Source organism: Callospermophilus lateralis, chromosome 6, assembly GCF_048772815.1.
Source record: "Callospermophilus lateralis isolate mCalLat2 chromosome 6, mCalLat2.hap1, whole genome shotgun sequence".
Taxonomy (NCBI): domain Eukaryota; kingdom Metazoa; phylum Chordata; class Mammalia; order Rodentia; family Sciuridae; genus Callospermophilus; species Callospermophilus lateralis.
Genome location: NC_135310.1, coordinates 44,448,774 through 44,469,961, shown reverse-complemented (window position 1 = coordinate 44,469,961; position 21,188 = coordinate 44,448,774). Strand labels below are relative to the sequence as shown.

General features: G+C 31.1%; 1 protein-coding gene across 1 annotated transcript in view; it reads right to left on the bottom strand.

The window, feature by feature from the left end:
- The window catches only part of Tbc1d32 (TBC1 domain family member 32), a 191,398-nt gene that overhangs the window by 2,219 nt on the left and 167,991 nt on the right, over positions 1–21,188 (bottom strand). The window contains exons 29-33 of the mRNA XM_076859783.2: positions 20,930–20,999; positions 19,128–19,243; positions 18,112–18,266; positions 14,222–14,362; positions 6,799–6,987 (exon numbers count right to left, since the gene is read on the bottom strand). Coding sequence (XP_076715898.1) covers positions 6,799–6,987; positions 14,222–14,362; positions 18,112–18,266; positions 19,128–19,243; positions 20,930–20,999 — 671 coding nt within the window. The remainder of the gene's footprint in view (positions 1–6,798; positions 6,988–14,221; positions 14,363–18,111; positions 18,267–19,127; positions 19,244–20,929; positions 21,000–21,188) is intronic.

Here is a 21,188-nt window from a genome sequence, read left to right as displayed (position 1 = left end):
AACAATACTCTATAAATAGTACAGTATTCATTCCAAAGATTTTTTTTTTTTTTTTTAAGAATAGGTTATACTAGAGTGATTTAAATTTGGGTTACAATGTTCATCTTGAGCATATTACATTTTCTTTTTGGTACCTGTTATAACCATTATTCAATCAGTGTGCTTTCAATGATTTTTTTCATCATTAATTATTGGTTTTATATATGGAATTATCAAAAGCATTAAAATTACCTTGCTAAACCATAATATTGAGTGTATTCAGTATTATGTGATATGGTATTATTATGGCCTGGATATTAGGTGTTGCCCAAAAGTTCTTGTGAAAATGCAGCAATGTTCAGAGATGAAAACAACTGGATTATGAGAGCTATGATCTTATCATTCTATCCTAATTTGAATGGACTGTCTGGTTGGTAACTGTAGGCAGGTGGGGCACAGCTGGAAGGGGTAGGTCACTGGGTACATGCCCTAGGAGAGTTTTTCTTCCCTGTGGCCCCTTCTCTTTCTTCTCTGCTTTCTAGGCATGAATAGAGCAATGCTCTATCACCAAACCCTTCTGACAATAATGAGCTGCCTCACCTTGGGCCAGTGAAATGGAGTTGAACAAACATAGAATGAATCTTGGGAAACATGAACCAAAACAAACTTTTCCTCCTCTAAGTTATTCTTGTGGGGTATTTTGGCCATAGCAATGCAAAGTTGACTAACACAGGTATATACATACCTTCCTTCTCTCCTTTGTGTATAGAAGTTCAGTTTTAAGTATGTATCTGTTTTCTTCTACTATTGAGAACAGTTGATTAGGACCAGTTGAATTTAGTATTATTTTAAGGCAACAAGACTAGTTAATCAAAGACAATGTTATACAGAAAAAGGAACATAGGATTTGGATTCAGACAAACAAACAAATGGAGTTTAAACCTTCTTATGTTACTAGGCAAGAATAAGAACCCAGGCAAATTTAGTGACACTCTAACCCTCGATTTGTCATGTGTTTAATGAGAATAATAATAGTATATGGTTGCTCTGTTGAGTAAATATCTGAACTACTTATTATAGACTACAAAGCCTTATATGATCTGGTCTCTTCTTATCACTAACCCTTCTAATTCATCTTGTTCAAGCCCCAGAGATCTTACCAGTGTCTAAGGGCTCAGGTCATTCTCTTCTGAATTTCTGCAATTGTTTATCTTCCAATTTATGAAGAATTCTGCCCACAAGTCTTTGCTTCATTTAGGCCCCTTTCTACATCATGAAGAGTGGCCTTCCCTGGACTTTTTGTCTAAATAACATCTCTGATTTCCTCACCATGTTTGATATTTTTAAGACCACATATCTTTTTTTAAAAAGACCACATAAATTTGAAGTATTATACATTTTTCACTACTATTTCTCTCTGAGTAGAATTTAAGGTTAGTGTGGGTAGGAATATCCTGCCTTGTGACTGCAATTGAAGATGGGACCCAGTTGTTGCACAATAAATAGCTGAATGAGCCAAAGAGTGAACAGACAGTATCTGTCAAGTCCTAGCATATGATAAACACCGAAGGCACTAATGTTGTGCAGAAAAGCGAGAAGTTATATTTTAATCAACTCTGGGTCTTTGAAACAACTGGGATACCTTTTCCTGATGACAATGCAGACCTAAATCAAGCATGGATGATCTATCAAGGATTATTATCTTCAATCTCTGCTCCTCACTCCCTTACCAAGAATAGAGATGCACTCACCTAAGATATTAAGACATTACCTGTCTTCTTATAAATTCTCAGGAATGTGCCTATCATGGACAGCAATCTATACTTATACTTTCAAAAGAGCTCTATATCAGTTGAAGTTTCCAAAATTACCAGAGAAACTAATTTCCAACAGAAATATTTTTAAGTGACTGTAAGCCCTGCCAGCTTGGAATTTAAGGAGAAGATAAGGCCTTTTACAGTGGTATATACAAAAGACAGAAACATCAAATGTGCCAAAATGTCATGCCTTGGTTTTATGACTTAGAACTAGTTTAGGTATTTTATGATGGCCTTTCCCTAATATTTAATTATTAATACTTTTTCAAGATGATGACTTTTTTTAGTATAATGGCTCTGTTGTTTTTACAGACTTTTGAAAAATTACTTATTTTTTAGTTGTAGTTGGACACAATACCTTTATTTATTTATATGTGGTGCTGAGAATCAAACCCAGGGCCTTGCACATGCTAGGCAAGTGTTCTACCACTGAACCACAAACCCAGACCTATTATAGCTCTTTATTCAAAAAAGTTATGGAGGAAAAAACAGTAAGTAACTTTGAACAGGTTAAGATGGACTTACCACAAAAAGTTCAGAACTTATATACTTAACAAAGGTTATTTAACTAAAAATTTGCACTAATGTCAAGTCTCATATAAGCAGTACTTGAGAGAAAGGTTGAGAAATGGGATTTTATGAATATAGGTCAGTACTTTACCCTTTCTAGACTTAAAGTTTTTTCATTTGTGGACTGACCTATCATATAAAAAAAGGACTGTCTTGGCCAAAGTAGAAGAAACACAACAAAGCTGCAAGCAATATTTCTTCAATATATTACTACTAGGTTGCTTAGTAAAATTAGAAATTCAGGACTCAAGAGCCTTAAAACTTTTGAATCCCTGGTGTTAGCATTCTGGATTCTGCTTTCTTAACAAGCTCCAAAGGGAACACTTTTATGTATTCTAAAGATTTCAAACTATTTGAGATTTCGTATTAAAATCTGTGAACTCATGCCTTGACCATGTAAATTGTGATTTAGAAAGTCAAAGCAGTCTCAATCTAAAATAAGCATCCAAACTAACCCTTAGAATCAGGGTAGTTCAGGAAATGTGCATGGCTCTAGAGAAAATGTATGGTGCTTATTAGTATAATGTACATGTTCCCTGAAGGTTTAAGCCCAGCAAAAGGGTATTGAGATATGATGATTAGAGAGATGATTCAATCCTGGCTGGACTAAAGAGAGAGTAGGTCCTGATCAGATATAGCATAACAAAATGTTTCTGACTAAGGTGTGCAGATCATATCCATGCCAGCTGGTACTGTGATATTATATACTAAGAAAACCCAGGGGCTGGGGAAAAACTGAGAGAAAGTAGACCAAAGGTTAGCTACAGCTATGGACTCAGAAAATACTGTTTCTTTTACTTTGTTCTCAATACATCTTTTTCTAAACTAAGAAGCAAAATAAGGGAGATGGGGCAGGGATGTAGAAACAGTGATGGCTAAGTTTTTCTGATGCACTTGCTATGATCCATATAATGTTCTAGAAGTATTTTACAGATATCATCTCATCTAATTCTAATGACACATATCACCTCATCTAATTCTTATCTATCACAACTTTATGTGATAGGTATATTTCATTTCATACTACACAGATGAAGAAACTTAAGCATAGAGGTTTAAAAATAAGCTCAAGCTTCCACAGTGAGTGACAAAGCTGGAACTTGAATACAAGTACACTCCACTCAAATGAAATAAAGGCAATTCAGAAATCCTATCTTCAAAACACAGTATATTGAATGTGTCTTATTTTTTTCTATTAGATGAGGAATTATTTTCCATACTATGTATACTTTTGTCTTCTAACAGCTTAGAATTCAATCAGTTTTTCTCAGACTGATCTCTATTTTTCACCCTGTAAACATCTTCTGGTAACAGCAGCTGCAACAGTACCAACAAAAAAATCCCTCTTGACAATTTACTGATTGGGTTGAAATTAATCTGATTTTTCATAATTATAAATTGATTTTGCCATAATACGCAGAATTTAGTTGAAGCATTTTAATTAAGTATTTTGAGCTTTGACAGCCTGATTTTCACTGGAAGGCAATCTTCCTAGTCTGGCATTTCAGTGAAGTTAGTCCCCAGGATGAATATACAAACTACAACTAAAATTACTGCCAGCCTATTAGCATGTAAGAGAGTCATGCAACACAGCCAGGCTGCTAAAACACAGACTTCTTCACATAAATTGCTATTACACCAAATCTGCATCTATATTGTATGTCTACTATAGATGAGTCCACTAAAAAGTAAAATTAATTAATTATAGAATGAGAAAAAAAAGAGAAAACTTAGACTTTCTAGCTAGCTGAGATATTGCAAAATATTTATTTTGTTGCATGTTTTCTCCCTGGGATTACAATGCCTACAGACTTTCTGAACTATCATCTGTTACAGAAAAAAAAAAAAAGTCTGAAAGTCCAGTACCACATTCCCCAAAAGAAAAACAGAAAAAGAAAAAAAATGAAAAACATTTGAGACCTCAGGTTCAAGGAAGTTGCCTTCAAAGTCAGTTCTAGTTTATATTGTCATAGTGTAAGAAAAATACCCTTAACCGTTCTATATCATCCAACTCACATTTTTGTTGAATCTTTAAAGATGTTATGAAAAAAACAACAATAATTTCTGATATCAATTTATACCCACAGGGTTTATCTAATCTCCTATTTTAGTGGTTTAATCAGAGGGGGAAAAAAATCTTTGTTTCTTTCTCCCAGGAAACCTGGGCTCTCCATTCATGTTGACCACCTTCTGATCTAATTCCAGCTTGTCTTTTTAATATACTGTTTTAGAATCACGAAGAACTGTTCATTGGGCTATTGAAAATGTAAGCAAGGAGTCAGAACTCTCCATTACCTCATTGAAAGTCCTGAACCTAAACCAAATGGATAGAAATGGGCTGATATTCTCTATACCACATATGTCACACAGATTTTTATTCCTAAAGCAATGCTTTTATCATGATACTTTCTGTCAATCCGTGAAACCTGAATCAGGAGAAGAATTGAGTATTTTTAATCTCCTGGAACCCCTACCTATCTACAGTTTTCCAGGATAACTAATAACTGAAAGCATTATACATTTGTGATTTTAAATATTTTAAAAACTCATTTGATTGGGTTTGATTATTTGAACTCAAACTTATTCAACTTTTTAAAAAATTAGCTTGATTATAAAAGTAGTATGGGATCATCCTGCAAAATTAAAAATTTTAAAAGGTCACAAAATATATATAATAAAAAGTTAAAGTTCCAATGTTCTATTTTATCTTCTCTCCTCTTAGAATCAATCACTAAATATGTAGAATCATGGAATAATTTGATGAATTAATAACATAACTATCTTTTACCTGAGGGATGTTCCAAGGGAAGGAAGAATAAAATTACTTCTTTAATCAATATTTAATTATTGGCTAATATGTGAAAAAGTGAGAAATGATGACCATATATTCATGTCTATCAAAAACAAACAGTAGACTCTGAGACCTATCTACTGAAAATAAAGCAAAAGATAGTCACATTACCCTCTGGAAAAAGTGTTTTTCCTAATCTCTCAGATGAATGCAAACAGAAGTAAAAAGTCAGGTTAGTTCTAGGACACATGTTAAAATTAAATGCTTGCCAACAAATTCTTGAACTGACTCAATTCAAATTTTAGTGATTTAAATAGAAATTAGGTAATAAAAATAATTTCTTACCCCCTACCATGCATTTACAATCTGCTAGTTTTAAATCTATAGTATTATATCCAGTGCACAAGGGAGTCTGAGACAAATTTAAAGTGATCACCATTTGCAAATCCTGTGACAATTTTCCCTACTAATGATAAACATGGATTAATTTTCAGTAAGGGACATTTTCACCAGCTATAGTGATCAACTTATAAGAATTTGTAATCAAGAGAAATATGAAATTGCAATAGTAACTAACACTAATAAGACTCAAGATGATGATATGTAAAGATGCTCTGCTTCTGGCGAGAAGACATGGTAAGCATTGGTAGAATTTAGTAATGTTTGTTATTCAAAGTAAAAAAAAAACTAAGGTCACACATCTTTCCTGTTATTTTTTAATATTATTTGTTCATTCATGTATTCTATCAGCAAATATTTATTGAGCACTATTTATGATGGATACAGTTCAAGGCACTGAAAATCCATCCATAAATGAGATGAACCAAGTTACAGTCCTTTTGAAACAAAAATAATATACTGAGGAAGACAGACTAAAACACATAAATAATTTCAGATAGTGAAAAAAACTATATGAGAAACTAAACTGGCCAAAAGGTTAGAGAATTATGGGCTAAGGGTTCTTTGGATATAAGACTACAAATTCCTATAAGTTGATCACTACAGCTGCTGAAAATGTCCCTTACTGAAAATGAATCCATGTTTGTCATTAGCACAATTCCCACCAGTTTAACCTTCCCTGTTGTCTGAATCACCTCTTGGAGAGCACGGTTTTGTTTTTTTTTCCTACCTCAGTTTTCCTTCTACATATGCAACCATTATTGTCTTGGCATACAATTTCATTATGAATGTTTCTCAGATTATAATTCTAGTGATATATGAAGCTTAAAAGACATTTTGAATTCAGTATTTATGAAACAAAGATGCTTGACAGGTTAGTAATCTTAAATAATTGACTGCATTTATTTCAAGAAAAACATCATTAAACTGAACTTTTATTGACCAAGTAAGACAAAGAAACATATATTTTTAAATGTCTTTTGGCACAGCATACTGATTAAGAGCAAAGTTTGGGATTCAGACAGTTGAATTTCATATGGCAACTCCACTTTAGCTGTAAAATGTGGGTAACTTATTTGAGGCCAAGCCTCACTTTCTTATCCCTAAAATGGATAATAATACCTACCTCTCAAGAGTTGTTTTGGGGATAGGTGAGTGTCTAGTAAAGTACCTGGCATTAATCACCCAAAGTTAACTGTTAGCTATTAATTAACATTTTTCCTTCAACATAAACATACTTACTTTTAGGAAAATTTGCAGATCTTGAGTCTGAGTGTGCTGTAGAATGTCTTGTTGTAGATGTTTAAATATAGCGATACAGATATACACTTGATAATCAGGACCAAGGAAAATACAGGTAGCAATGTAGTGGCATATTTCTATCCAATCTAAATAATTCCAAAAACACTGCTTTATCCATTGCAGGCAAATCTTTAAAAAATAAAATTAAAAAGTTCATTAAAAATCTTTTAAAACTACATTTTGCTAATAAAAAGCAGCAACCAGTAACACAGAAAGCCAACAAAAAATCTTGTATTTAATAAAAATAGATCGTTAGGCTACAAAGTAGTGTACTAACAAGTATACTTCTCCTATCTGCTTACCATTTGAGAAAACTCATGGCCTTGGGACTCAGGATAACTGAAGGTATTCGAGCTGCTCTTATACCTACTGCTGTATGCCTTCATTATGCATACTGTCCTCTTCTTACTCATAATACCAGTCTGCTCTCTACAGATACAAAGGCGAAGAGACCCTTTTAATTCAGAGATGGGAGTTTTTTATTTTTTCTTTTCTTTTCAATTTATTGGTTCTTTTTAGCTGTACATGACAGTAGAATCCATTTTATATCCTACCTATATTCATAGATATAAAATTACACAGATTATAGATTGCTAAGTATTACATTAATGCAAATGAACTCTTGCTGAATTAGAAAACTTCTTAAACCAAACAAAATTATATATCATATAAACTTGGAGCTAATGGAGAGAATGATTTAAAAATGAGATTTTCATAAAAACATTTTTTTGAGAATAACATCTGATTAGATTATAAAAGTAATACGTGCACACTGTGGAAAACAGAAAAGTTTAAGAAAAAAAGATCAATAACAACAATACAGAGATTAACACTGTTAACATTCTGTTATATTAATTCCACCATGGTCAATACCCTACCCCAAATAAACAGACATGTCAAAATCCTAAACCCGAGTACCTCAGCATGTAACCTTATTTGGAAATAAAGTCTTTACAGAGGCTATCTAATTAAGATGAGTTTTTTAGGGTGGGTCCTAATCCAAAATGACTGACTTTGTATAAGAGAAAATATGGACATAGAGACAGTTGGGCCACAAGGAAAGGCAAGGAAAAGACACACCTCATGAAGATGGAGGATTGCAATGACATATCTACAAGGCAAGAGACACCCAAGACCACCAGAGGCTAAGAGAGAGGCCTGAAATAGTTATTTTCTAAGTGCCTTCAGAGTGAACATAGCCTTGTCAACACCAACTTTTGGATTTCAAGTCTCCAGAACTGTGAGAAAATAAAATTTTTGCTGTTTTAACAACTCAGTTATGTAATTTGTTATTGCAATTACAGAAAACTAATGAAATTTCTTTCCATTATTTAATTTTCATTTATGATTTACAAATTACTTCTGAGGAAAATTTTTTATTGAATTGCTCTTTTTTCTTTTGTTTTTTAAAGGGTGGGAGAGAAAATGGGCATAGATATGGTATCCTATCTTATTTTTTCATAGGTACAGATACAGGTAAACAAATTTTCCCTCTTTTTCCTAACATTTTGCCCTTTTAAAAATACATTTATGGCCAGGTTTACTAGCATACACGTGTGATTCCAGCTATTCCAAAAGCTGAGGCTGGAGGACTGAAAGTTTGAGGCCTGCCTGGGCAAATTTAGCAAGATCCTACCTCAAAATAAAATTTTAAATAAAGGTCTGGGGGTACAAATTAGTGGTAGAGCATTCCAGGGTTCAATTCCCAGGACCATATTAAAAAAAAACAAAAACAAAAAACAAACAAAAATAACTTGAATAAGTTCTAAAAGTTATTTCCTTGATCCAACTTTTTAACATATTAATTCTGCTTTTAACTGGTATTCAATGGTATTTGATTAAAATGGTATTTGTTTGTTAGGTTCAATATAACAAAGAACCACAAACTACTGGATTAAACAACAAAAGAAATATATTTTCTCACTATTCTAAAGAAGTCTCAGGTCAAGCTGTAGGTAGGGTTAGCTTCTTCTGAGCCTTGTCCTCTTGACTTCTTGATGGCATCTGCTCCCTGTGTCTTCCCAAGGTCTTTTCTTTGATATATCTTTGTCAAAATCTCTTAGTAAGAACATGAGTCATACTGGATTAGAGCCCACCCTAATGAGATAATTTTATTTAATTACTTCTTTGAGTACCCCATCTTCAAAACAGTCACATCCTACTGGTGATTAGGACTTCAACATGTGAACCACAATTCAACCTATACCATAAAGGCATTACTGAATTTTTATTTTCCATACATTATTACTCATATCAACTATTAATCTTTTAATTTCAGTCATTATGAGCATATCTTCTGATTTCTTATTCATAATTCCTTTTTATTACTGAAAAAGCCAACTATATGGCAAACTAAAGGTTTTCCTTATCATTTCAAGTATAATTCTGTTCTCAGATATTATATGATTTTTCTATGAATCTATAATGTTCCTCTTCTATTATGCTCCAAAACAACTTCATAGAGTCTCTGAATTTAACTTAATATTGAATTAAAATATATCTTCAAATACCCAATATTTGTCAACAGGTGATTTCATATTAACAAGATTCTTCTCAAAAATTTCAACATTTGTTAAAATTTGGCATATTTGTTAGGTCTGATATAACAAACAACCACAAACTACTGGATTAAAAAACAAAAATGTATTTGGCATATATTTCCAAGCCTCTATCACCCACCAAAAATCCATGTAATATAGCTGTTCTGGACTGAGAAGGAAATAGCTCATGCTCCCACCTGACTAGGCAATCTGAAGCTATTAGTGATTTCTTTGACAAGAAGCACCACTTCTAATTCCTTTAAAGCACTACTGTAGAAATTCTCTGTTTTTTGCTACAGCAATTCATGCCAATACAGGACTATGCTATATTAATGAAAATTAGTTTAATGGATGAAGAGAAATTACCAAAGAGTGAAAATAAATATAAATGATCCCCACATCCAGAGAAAGGAGTTCCCATTCTATTGTCAATTTCAGGACAAACTGGCAAGTATAAAAATGAGGGATTCACAACTTCTGTCCACCATCCATACTAGTTAAAAGAATCTGTAATCAGTTCTTTATTACATATAGTTTTCTAATTCAGTTTTAATTTTCTAGAGGTTATATACATTGAAGCATTGTTTTCTAAACAATGAATTTTTCTTCCATTAAATTAATATATGTCTTCTCTACTACATGGGAAATTCAGGGAAAAGTGAAGAACTGAAACTAAAAGCACAATGTAAAAAGTGTGTGTGTGTGTGTATTTCTTTCTTCAAAAGGCATTTTGTAAACCACTGGTAATAATATTTTTTAGTGAACATAAGAAAACATTGATTGATTTCAAGAATATAATAGTACATTTTGAGACTTAGAAAAGGGAATGTGACAGTTTCTAATAAAATTATATGTGCATTTACCCTTTAATACAGCAATCTCATTTGTAGAAATCCATCTTAGAAACACTGGAAAAAATTTCAACATATATATATATATATATATATATATATATGTAGAAACATGTTTTTAGAGTACTATTCAGTTCATAGTATCAAAAGATAAAAAATAATGCAAATGATTATGAATGGGGGCTTGGATTTATAAATTGTGAGGTTTTTTTTTGTTTGTGTAGTGTGAATGAAAGTGTAACAAAGTGGTTACCACTTTGTTACCACTTACATAAAAGAAAGGGTAGGAATACAAATACATACATACACACTCACAGATATCAAGTGTTTATATTAAAAAATGAAGAAACATTCCATTTTTTTTTTTTTTTACTGATTGCTAATGAAAAAGGAATGACTGGAGATCAGGGAATATATCTGTTTTGTGTTTTTATTTTAGAACCATTTTATTTAAATAATTAATTCTGCAACTAACTAAATAAATTCAATCTCTTAGAGTATCAAGTCAAACTGAGTCTAATGAACCAAACAGTACCCACTTGATGGTACACTTGATATTTTTACATGAATCTATTTGTATGCAGTTTCAAATTGATAGATATATCAAGATGATAACATTTATATGAAAAAGTTTTCAACATCTCTAGCAATTAGAGAAACATAAATCAAAACTACTCTAAGATTTCATCTCACTCCTGTCAGAAAAGCAATCAAGAATACAGGCAACAATAAATGTTGGCGAGGATGTGGTGAAAAAGGTACACTCATACCTTGTTGGTGGGACTGAAAATTGGTGCAACCACTATGGAAAGCAGTATGGAGATTCCTCAGAAACCTGAGAATGGAACCACCATTTGACCTAGCTATCCCATTCCTTGATTTACACCCAAAGGACTTAAAATCAGCATACTATAGTGACACAGCCACATCAATGTTTATACCAGCTCAATTCACGATAGCCAGACTATGGAACCAACCTAGATGTCCCTCAATAGATGAATGGATAAAGAAAATGTGGTATATATACTCAATGAAATATTACTCGGGTTTAAAGAAGAATGAAAATTATAGCAATTGTCAGTAAATGGTTGGAATTGGAGAATATCATGCTAAGTGAAATAAGCCAATTCCACAAAACCAAAGGCTGAATGTTTTCTCTAATATGCAGATGCTAATTCACAATATGGTGGTGGTGGAGGGCACTAGGGAAGAATAGCATTACCTTAGATTAGGTAGAGGGAAGTGATGGGAGGAGAGGAAAAGGGATGTGGGGATAGGAAAGATAGTAAAATTAAACAGACATTATTACTGTATGTATATATGTGACTGCATGACCAATATGATTCTGTAACATGTACACTCAAAAAATTGAGAAATTATATCCCATCTATGTATGATACATTAAAGTGCATAAATGCATTCTACTGTAATGTATAACTAATTAAAACAAATTTAAAAATTAAAAAAAAACATCAAATTAATAGAATATTTTCCTATTAATCACAAAATTGACATAGCAGGGCCTGAGCAATTATAAATTTGGCCAACAGTCTTTGGTGATCCATTTTCAAGTTAAAGACTATATGTTAAGGACTCATAAATAATTGAAGATGTTAGACACTATACATTGTGTAAGTCAAAACTAGAATAGCAAAAAAGTAAGTCTTAGGAACATATTGCTCCCAGCTTAGATTTTTAGGAGAACTGAAAGAATGAATTACTGCATTTCTAGCAAACATTTAAGTAACTTCTTTCAACTAGAATTAACATTTTTGTAACATAAAGTGCCTAGAAGTGTCCTGGCTAAAATTACCCAAGAAAAATCATTATTTTTCATGGCACGCAACTCCATGCTATATTTAAATTTCTTATGGACATCAGGAGATTTAAAACAAGGAAAATAATCTCATAGAAGTAAATGTAATAAATGATACCAGGGATTTTTGAAAGAACATATACTATCCAGAAGAACTATTGTCTAATTAAAAGATTTCTAGTAGAAACTAAGGGAATAAAAAGACAACTTACTATTAAGAAATCTATCAACATGCCACATATTAAATGAGTCCAATAAGCTCAAGATTGAAATAATCTTAACTGTAAACAAAATTGATACAATTCAACTTTCAAACTTGACTGAAGGAAAGAACAAAGTTTAATGCTTTTACAAACCAAGACTGCTAGGATTCTTCAGAAGAATGATATAGAATAATTATCTTCCATAAATAGTTACTTCTTAATAGTGTAATGCTTGATGATTTCTCAATAATTTTGTCTAAAATATTAAGCAATTATTATTTTAAATTATTTTAGAAGAACTAGATAATTTGATCCACATTGGAGAAAAAAGAAAATTAAGATATCTACACATACTATAACTTAATAACAATGATTTTATTAATTATTAATAATAACCAGAGAGAAAATACAACTGAAATATATTCAAACTACACTAACTAGCAATATCTGAAATGAAAAATGAACCATCCTATATGGAAAAAAATTTTTAACTTTAGGAAATACAAAATAAAGCAAATAAATGGAAAAACTTGCCATGTTCCTGTATAGAAAGACTGACTATAGCAAGGACATAATTTTTTTTCGAAGTAATTTAAAATTTTAACACTAGAAGACTCAATATCTTCTTGATTAGAATTCTCAATTTGGACTAGGTAAAATAATTTTAAAGTTTTTGTGAAGAAATCAATAAGAAGAAATAGCTAAATTAACTTTTTGTGAGATAGGCAGGAAATAAACAATAAACATTAATTTCTTAACATTAAAACTTCATAAGGCTAATATACATAATTTAGGAATTGATGAGATTTGGTTAGTGCATACTACTTAAAGAATATGTAAAATCAACAAGGAATACACTAAGAAAGGTGGATAATAATTATATGAACATTCAACTAGTTAGCAAAACTGTGGGCATATAATCAATGTGCTAATATTCAAAGAAATTTTTAAAAAGAAAAAAAATTCACTATTCAATTAGTGATTAGTTTTTTAAAAGCCAAACACCTAATCCTGAAAACTAGATACTCTCTGCATTTCTGTTAAGAATAAAACCTAAAGCAATTTGGTCATTTGAGTCAAAAGCCTTAAAAGTGCTCATATCTTTTGATTGAGTATTCTTACCTTATAGAACTCTGACCTAAATTTTTCTTTCACTTGTGGTGCTAGTGATCAAACCTATGGCCTCACACAAGTTGGGAAAATGCTCTGCCCCTGCCCTATAACCTCAGTCTTAATGTAAAGACTTAACTGAAAACAAACCATAAAAGAAGGGGGGGAGGAAGGGAGGGAGGGAGGGAAGGAGAGGGAGAGGAGAAGAGGGAGAGAGAGAGAGAGAGAAAGCTTTAAGCTCTAAAATATTAATTTAAGACTAACTACAACATAGTGGAAAAAACAATCAACACCTCTACAACACAAGGAAAGAAAAAACAATCAACACTTCCCCAATGAACTACTAGCTAGCTACACACAGGAGGGAGCCCACATAGGTCATACCACACTGCATTAGCTCTAGAAAAAACATGAAACTTTCCCAGATCCCAAGTCAGGAACAAAGGCCGAAACACAGGTTAATCAGCTGGGCTTTCTTGTTAGATAAGACACAGTATCTCACACACCAGACACTCCATGTTGATAAGAATCCTTGACCTTTTCTACCTCAGTTAATCCTTATATAACCCTTATTATTGCTGTTAAGAAAACATTATCTCCACTTTTAAAAAGCCTTCATGTCATCAGACATTCAGAGAATCTATGCTCTGAAGCAGAAACTAAACTCAAAATCTGTGACTGCTAGGAATGTACTATAAAGCAAACCTATAATAAGCATGGGAAGGAAAATAGTTAAGAGATTTAAATATATATTTTTGTTAAATGTATTTTCTACATTTGAAGAGAATGGAATTTTCTTTAAAGACACTAATGTTTGAAGTTGAAGACATGTTTATGGATTACCTGTGATGGTGCAAAACCAGACATGTGAAAAGCTGAACACACCAGGGGCACCTCAGCCTTCAGTAACATTTCAACATAGTGAGTGCTGCAAAAATATATTGGATGGATGCCAGATTCTATGGTGTCAATAGGTAGATACTTCTGCATAAAAAGAGAAATTAAGAATATAAATAATTTAAGATAATCAAACATACACTTAAGTAAATCTTTTCTTTTGCATGAATTGCTGCTTTCAAAATTTATGTGGTGATATAACAAGTTATTTCAGTGATTTTAATAGTGTGAGTTAAAAAGTCAGAATTTTAAACATTCAGAAAGAATAAATCTCAATAAAGGCAGGGTTATATACCTTTCTAAGATTCAGGAATAAAATTAAAACTTTGTAACTTTGGTAACTTCAATCCTTGTGGAAAAAATAAGGATGGGTGTTGAAATAATAAGTGAACATATGTGGGAGTAAATTGTAATAAAATACATGCTAATAAGAAGTGTATTTTGGTATGTTTAAAACTTTTGGCTTTTGTCCAATGATTTTATACAAAAAAGTTGTAGTCAGCTCTTGAGATGTCCAATAGACGTACCCTTTTAGTAGTTGATAGTAATCCAAAGCTGGGCTTCAATTAATAATAACCCAAATTTGGAACTCTATAAGTTCACCTCTCAAACTGGGGAGAATGCAAAGTGTATCCAAAGTTCTTAGATAACCATTTTGAAAACAACTTTCATTTTATAATTATGAGTATACTTATATGTTACATATGCATATTAAGACACATTTTTAGAATGTGCATTTTTCATCAATATCTTCTTAAAGTTGGTTATTTTTTAATTTAGTTCTTAGATATAATTCATCATTGTAAACAATAAATAATGTTTTACTTACTGTTATTATAAATCCAACATCTACTCACAATAATAATTTAGCAAAGAGTATTAAACTTGAAGATATAATTTGGTGTCAAAAAAATCTACCCAGACAACAAATTAAATGAATAAAAAGTTGAATACTCAAATTCAATTTGAAGACTTTACATTAAGAGAATGTCAAAAAGATATTTTATTTTCTTACCCTTACTGGACAACTCTTGCTTATAAATAATTTTGATAAATGAAATCTAACATTTTAAATTAAAAAAATCAAATTCATAAGTTATATAATAGTTAAAAGTATGGAGGGTTTTTTTTCCCTAACTTTATTGGTAAGGTGCTTTTAGGATTTGGTTGGAATTATATACTAAAATTTCTGAAGTCACCAAGTTGACTTATTAGTGGTTTTCCTATTCTGTCATTTATCATTATAAATCATGATGAATTATTTTATATTTCATAAATATATATTTGTAGAAATATATGCTGTATATAGAAAAGTTAAATATTCTTTGGATAGGTTCTCTAGGCTATACCACACATGTAAAAAATGAATAAATAAATAAATAGCACATTCAATTGACATATTAATACAGAAGTCTAGGACAAAGGTAAACTTTCTTGAGTAGTTAAAAAAATATGGACTGAGTAAAAATATCAGTTGATTTAGTCTTGAAATCCACAATGTGTTTTGCTAATGACTATTTGTAGAATGAATAAATCTAATAAAATTCAAAAGCAAAAATCAATGTACATCTTTATAAATTTTCAATGTGCACTTAAATAATTTTCTAAATGCATATATAATAGTAGTACAAAATTTTATACATAGAAAATTATTCTTATACAGTATCTTTTCTATGTTGCAATGGAAATAACTTCAGAGTAGATCCATTAGGAGATAGAAAACAAACATTAATTACATTCTCAAAGAAAACAAGCCATTATATGTAATGGATTCCCAAAGATAAGGCAAGAGTTCTTCTATCCTTATAAGTTGTTCTCAGAAGAAATTATGTCACATTTTGATAACCAACACAGCTCCTAACATCAAACCTTGCACAGAGCAGCTGAATTCAGTATCAACTGAATGACAAGTAAAGACACTAATAACTGCAAAAATCAGAGAACTCACTTATAATAAAAAATTTATTAGTTGGTCTATTAATTACCATTTCAATTTATAATAAATGGTGTTCATAAAATCAGATAAAAAAATGAAAGCTCTAAGTCACATAAATATAACCTGGAATTTTCTGAGTCATTAAATTATAAATTACTTAACTATAATTTCAAAATTTTATGTATTTTGTTTGTTCACAATATCCTGAATGGTAACTTTTATTATTCAGAATATAGGACTAAACACAGCACCAACAGGAAACAGCATTTTATATATCATGTAAATAAAATAATAATATAAAATACTAAGATAAAATCTCAAAAACTTATCAGTAAAACAGAAGCTTAGAAGATCCTAGAAAGTAACACAATATGAAGCAAAGAATTAATAAAACAAGGCGTTTAGTGATTAATAATGAAAGACATATACTTAAAAATGAAACACAAAAATCAGTTTTTAATTCCAGTATATCTAATAAATCACGTTTTCCTGACACATTAAGAAATATCTACTTCCTATGTTGCTATGGAAGTTAAATAAAAAGATCCTATTAGAGCTAAAATTCTTCAATCCAACACACACTGATCCAATCCAGTCATCTATCCTTGGGAATCTAAGGGCAGAGGATGGGTCATTCTTTATAAACACAATAAATTGGCTAATTGTAGTTAATTCATAATCACGTGAAGGATAAATAGAAAAGTTTGAATATTTTTCCAAAACTTCGGTCCAGTAATTCTAGAAAATATAAATCTTTGTCCTCTTCTCTAGAAAAATATAATTTTCAAATATGAATAAGATTTAAAGTTACATATAAGAAAGGGTTTTTGGAATTATTTAGATTAGACAGAAATATGTATATGTAGATGTATATATATATATATATGTATGTAATAAAAAATAAGTATTTTCATTTAACTCCACATAGCCCTTAGCTTATTAACCTTGGATGCCAAGTGATTTCCTTGTTCACAAACATGTCATGGAAAAGATTAGGGAAGCCTTAGTTTAGCTGATGTAGTAGGCAGCATCCCCCAGGTGCTCATCATCACAATATTAAATAAATAAATGAAATAAACAGAAGCAGTAGTAAATTAACTAAGGAAAAAGACTTTACAGTAATCTGAGTTCTCATAAGAATAGTAAATTCTTTCAAAACATACTACAATACTTCAATAAAAACTCAATATGGATTTCCATAATGTACATAAAATGGTTCTTTACCTCTATAAAGTATTTGTAATATCTACATAATAATTTATTTTCTCATACTATAATTTAAGTATCATGAGCCTTTAAATAAAAATATCCATTCAATACTTTTCTGGTATCTAGAATATGAGTAATATAATTTATTAAACAATGTTTATAATAACTAAACATTATTTGATTTAAACATATATTTTATTATCTTTTTTCTATTCCATGAAAGTGCATCTATTATGATTGCTTTCATTCATTTACCATTAGATAAAACATCAAATATTTGAGAACATGTCAAATCTTTATCTTCAATCAGTCAAAAGCATTCAAGTAGGAAAATGAATATAAATTATGAGAGCTCTTTACAAATAAAACATTTCAGTACTTTAAAATATGATGTTTCTTAAAATATCAAACTGTCCTTTAAAAATAGGGCAGCTCTTAATAAAAGAGCTCGGGAACAGAGGCACATGACTATAATTCTAACTACTATGGAGCTGAGGCAGGAAGATGGCAAGTTGGCAACCAGCCTGGGCAACTTAGCAAGACTCTGTCTCAAAATAAAAAATTTAAAAAGGGCTGAGAATGTAGCTCAACAGTACAACACTTGCCTAGCATCCCTGAGACCCTGGGTTCAATTCTCAGTACCACAAAGCATTAACAAACAAAACAATACAAATGAAAATTAAAGTCTTACAGAAATATGTAGTCTTGGCAACCAAAGGAAAGCAGAGGTCAGAAGCTTGGAGAACTGCTGAAGAAATTGTAATGTTTTCTCTTTATCCCCCAACATTATCATGAACAGAGAAGATACAAACCAATCATGGCCAGCATAATTGCCTTGCAGGCAGACTAGAGAACATAGTTAAGGAACTATTGCAATATCTCACAAGATGAAATTTACGATGACATAAATATTCATTTCCTGGGTCTCTATCAGGAAAGAGATGACAATGATACTCAGTACTCATTTATAAGCTATTTAAATAAAATTAATTTATTAATCACTTGCGTAATCACTATTTCAATATATCATCTGCTTGGAGGTAAAAATAAATGGCTTTGTGAAAATTCACTTGTTCTTCTTGAAGAGTATCACCCTTGGGCTGGGGACATAGTTTAGTTGGTTGAGTGCTTACCTATCATGCACAAAACCCTGGGTTCAATCCCCAGCAACACACACACACACACACACACACACACACACACACAAAGAGTATCATCCTGTCTGTAGTTATCTGTGCAATGACTAGCATAACCAAATAGAATATCCTATTAAAATGTAATCTATATATTTCTATAATTCAGTAATGCAAATAGTTTGTATATTTTTTTCTTCAAGTCAAACTCCATTTCTGAACAATCACAAATTCAAATGAAGCAATAAATGGATGTAGTTACAAAAAAAGCAGCAACCTTTCTTATTCTGTATCTAAGAAACCTATTTTTTAAAATGTTTTTAAATGACTCTGAAAATGCATCCTAATGACTATTCAGTTTAAAATTCAATGAGTATGCCTAAATATAATGATTACGATTCAGTTTTATAAAATGTATGTTTCAAATACAGATATATCATACAGATATATCATATGAGTCACTAGTATAGCTTAAAGAATTATTTTACCATAAATGTATTAAGGTAGTCCATCAAATAACATAAAAAGTATATGAAGAAAGTTCAACTATTGTGAATTCACTAGAAAAGGATATGAAGAGAAGATTTTACAGGAGCTTGCTGTTGTTTCAGGAATCTCTCACAGTGCTTTAAAACCAAGGCAAGATCATTTTCTGCACCATCTTTTAATAAGTTGAGGAACTTACCATACCTACATTAAAAACCCATAAAAGAATAAAATTAAAAAATATCAGACTCTGTGTTGTACATTTATTTTTTGATATCAATATAAGTGTATTCCCTTTGAGATTTCAAGGGGTTAAGATTTCAAAATTCTACTTTTAGCCTAAAAATACTACAGAACACTTAAGACCAGCTCTCATATATGTTCCTGATACTTATGATATACTTGAAAAAAGCAGTATAAACTTGGTAATACTGATAACTTTATAGGAAGATGAAACTGTAATAAGAACATAAAGTGATGATTCCCTGTCGGTGAGAAGTAGAATACAGACATTTTTTTTCTTGAATTTAATCTAAGACAAGAAATACTGACAAGTTAGTTTTATAGAATGTTAAATCTACAAATAAATCTGAAGGTCATTTTGTCCAATGGCCCCAAATGGAGGTGTACTTCTACCAGGGATCACTTTGGACATTTATAGGGGTATTTTTTAATTGAAAACTGAGAGAGGTCTAACTAGTCTTCAGTTAGCAAGTTCCAGGAGGTTAGACCTGCAACTGTTATGCATAACAAGTTGTCCATGTCCTAGGGTTTGTAAGAATATAAAAGTTGTCTATAATTATTTGAAACTAATACTGTTTTATATAAACACCTCTATTTTAAATACGTATTAATTTAACTGTGTTAACCAAGGAAAAATAGTACAAGTGCTTTGTGTGAAAACTTAATATGACTTGCTTATCACTATGGGCAGTCTCTTTGCTAATGGCAACACTTTTTATGGTTTTAGGCACCAAAACATAATCAGTCTGTATTTGTTACCACCACTGTCTCAATGATTCTATGTGTGGATGCTGGCTATATCTTATATAGCAGTGTAATCAAACAAGCATTATAATTCCCTTTCCATTTATATCCTACAAATAAGATAGAGTTAAAATAATGTGACTAGTTTGCTTATATTATCTACAGATTCCATTTCAGAATAGAAATACAGCACTACAAAATATTTATAAAACAAGTGGGCATAGAGTCACATAACAATCAAGAGTGTTACATGCCCTATGTTTTATAGTTGAATGAACTAGAATTAATGCCATGATTTTCATCAAACTGTGAATTTAGAAAACACTCAGCCTAGTTAATAGCTCTCACATATGCCTTGTATTTGATTTTGAAGATGACCCTATAATTAAAATGGGATTGTTAAAATCCTCATTTAATAAGCAATAAAAGGAGGTATCAGTGACTCAGTCGCTAAAACCAAGTTCATGATCTAGCATGCCATTTCTTTTGAAAATTTCAATTTGAACACTAAAACTACAATTTTGGTTATTCATTTTAACTTCTCTATCCTGAAGGTACTTTTGTACTCATCACCATAGCTTTACAATTACAACTAATCATATTTTAGAAAATGGTATGATTATGCTACTAATGTGCTGATTTTTACAATGCTATTTTTTGGGAAAAGCTGATAGTCATAGAGGCTTAAACACACTGTAATTAGCCTCTGGAATAAAAATGTACTGTAACTGACTTACAAGAAGAGGTAATTTAATCATGTGCCAATAGCCTCAAAGATAAAGTTATTATTTCCTGGATGCTCCACACTTAAAGTATACGAAATAGCTGGTTGTTAAATATCATTAAACACATATCAGGCAGATGAATTCTAGGGATGCACAAGGAAGATATTTTCCCATATACCTGACAGTCATTGTAATACCAAGCTGCTGCACAGATGAAAGACTTTCATTCTTCACATTTGCATCAGTAGCTAAAAACAATAGAAAACTGAGTTATAAAAATGTATAAAATTATGCATAATAATATTTTAATTGAAAATTGATGAAAGCAATATTTTTACATATTTTAATATGAATTTTGAAAACACTGATGAATTTGTTCTTTTAAGCACTGTTATCTTTACAAAGGAATCATCATGAAACGTTTTTACATAATTTTT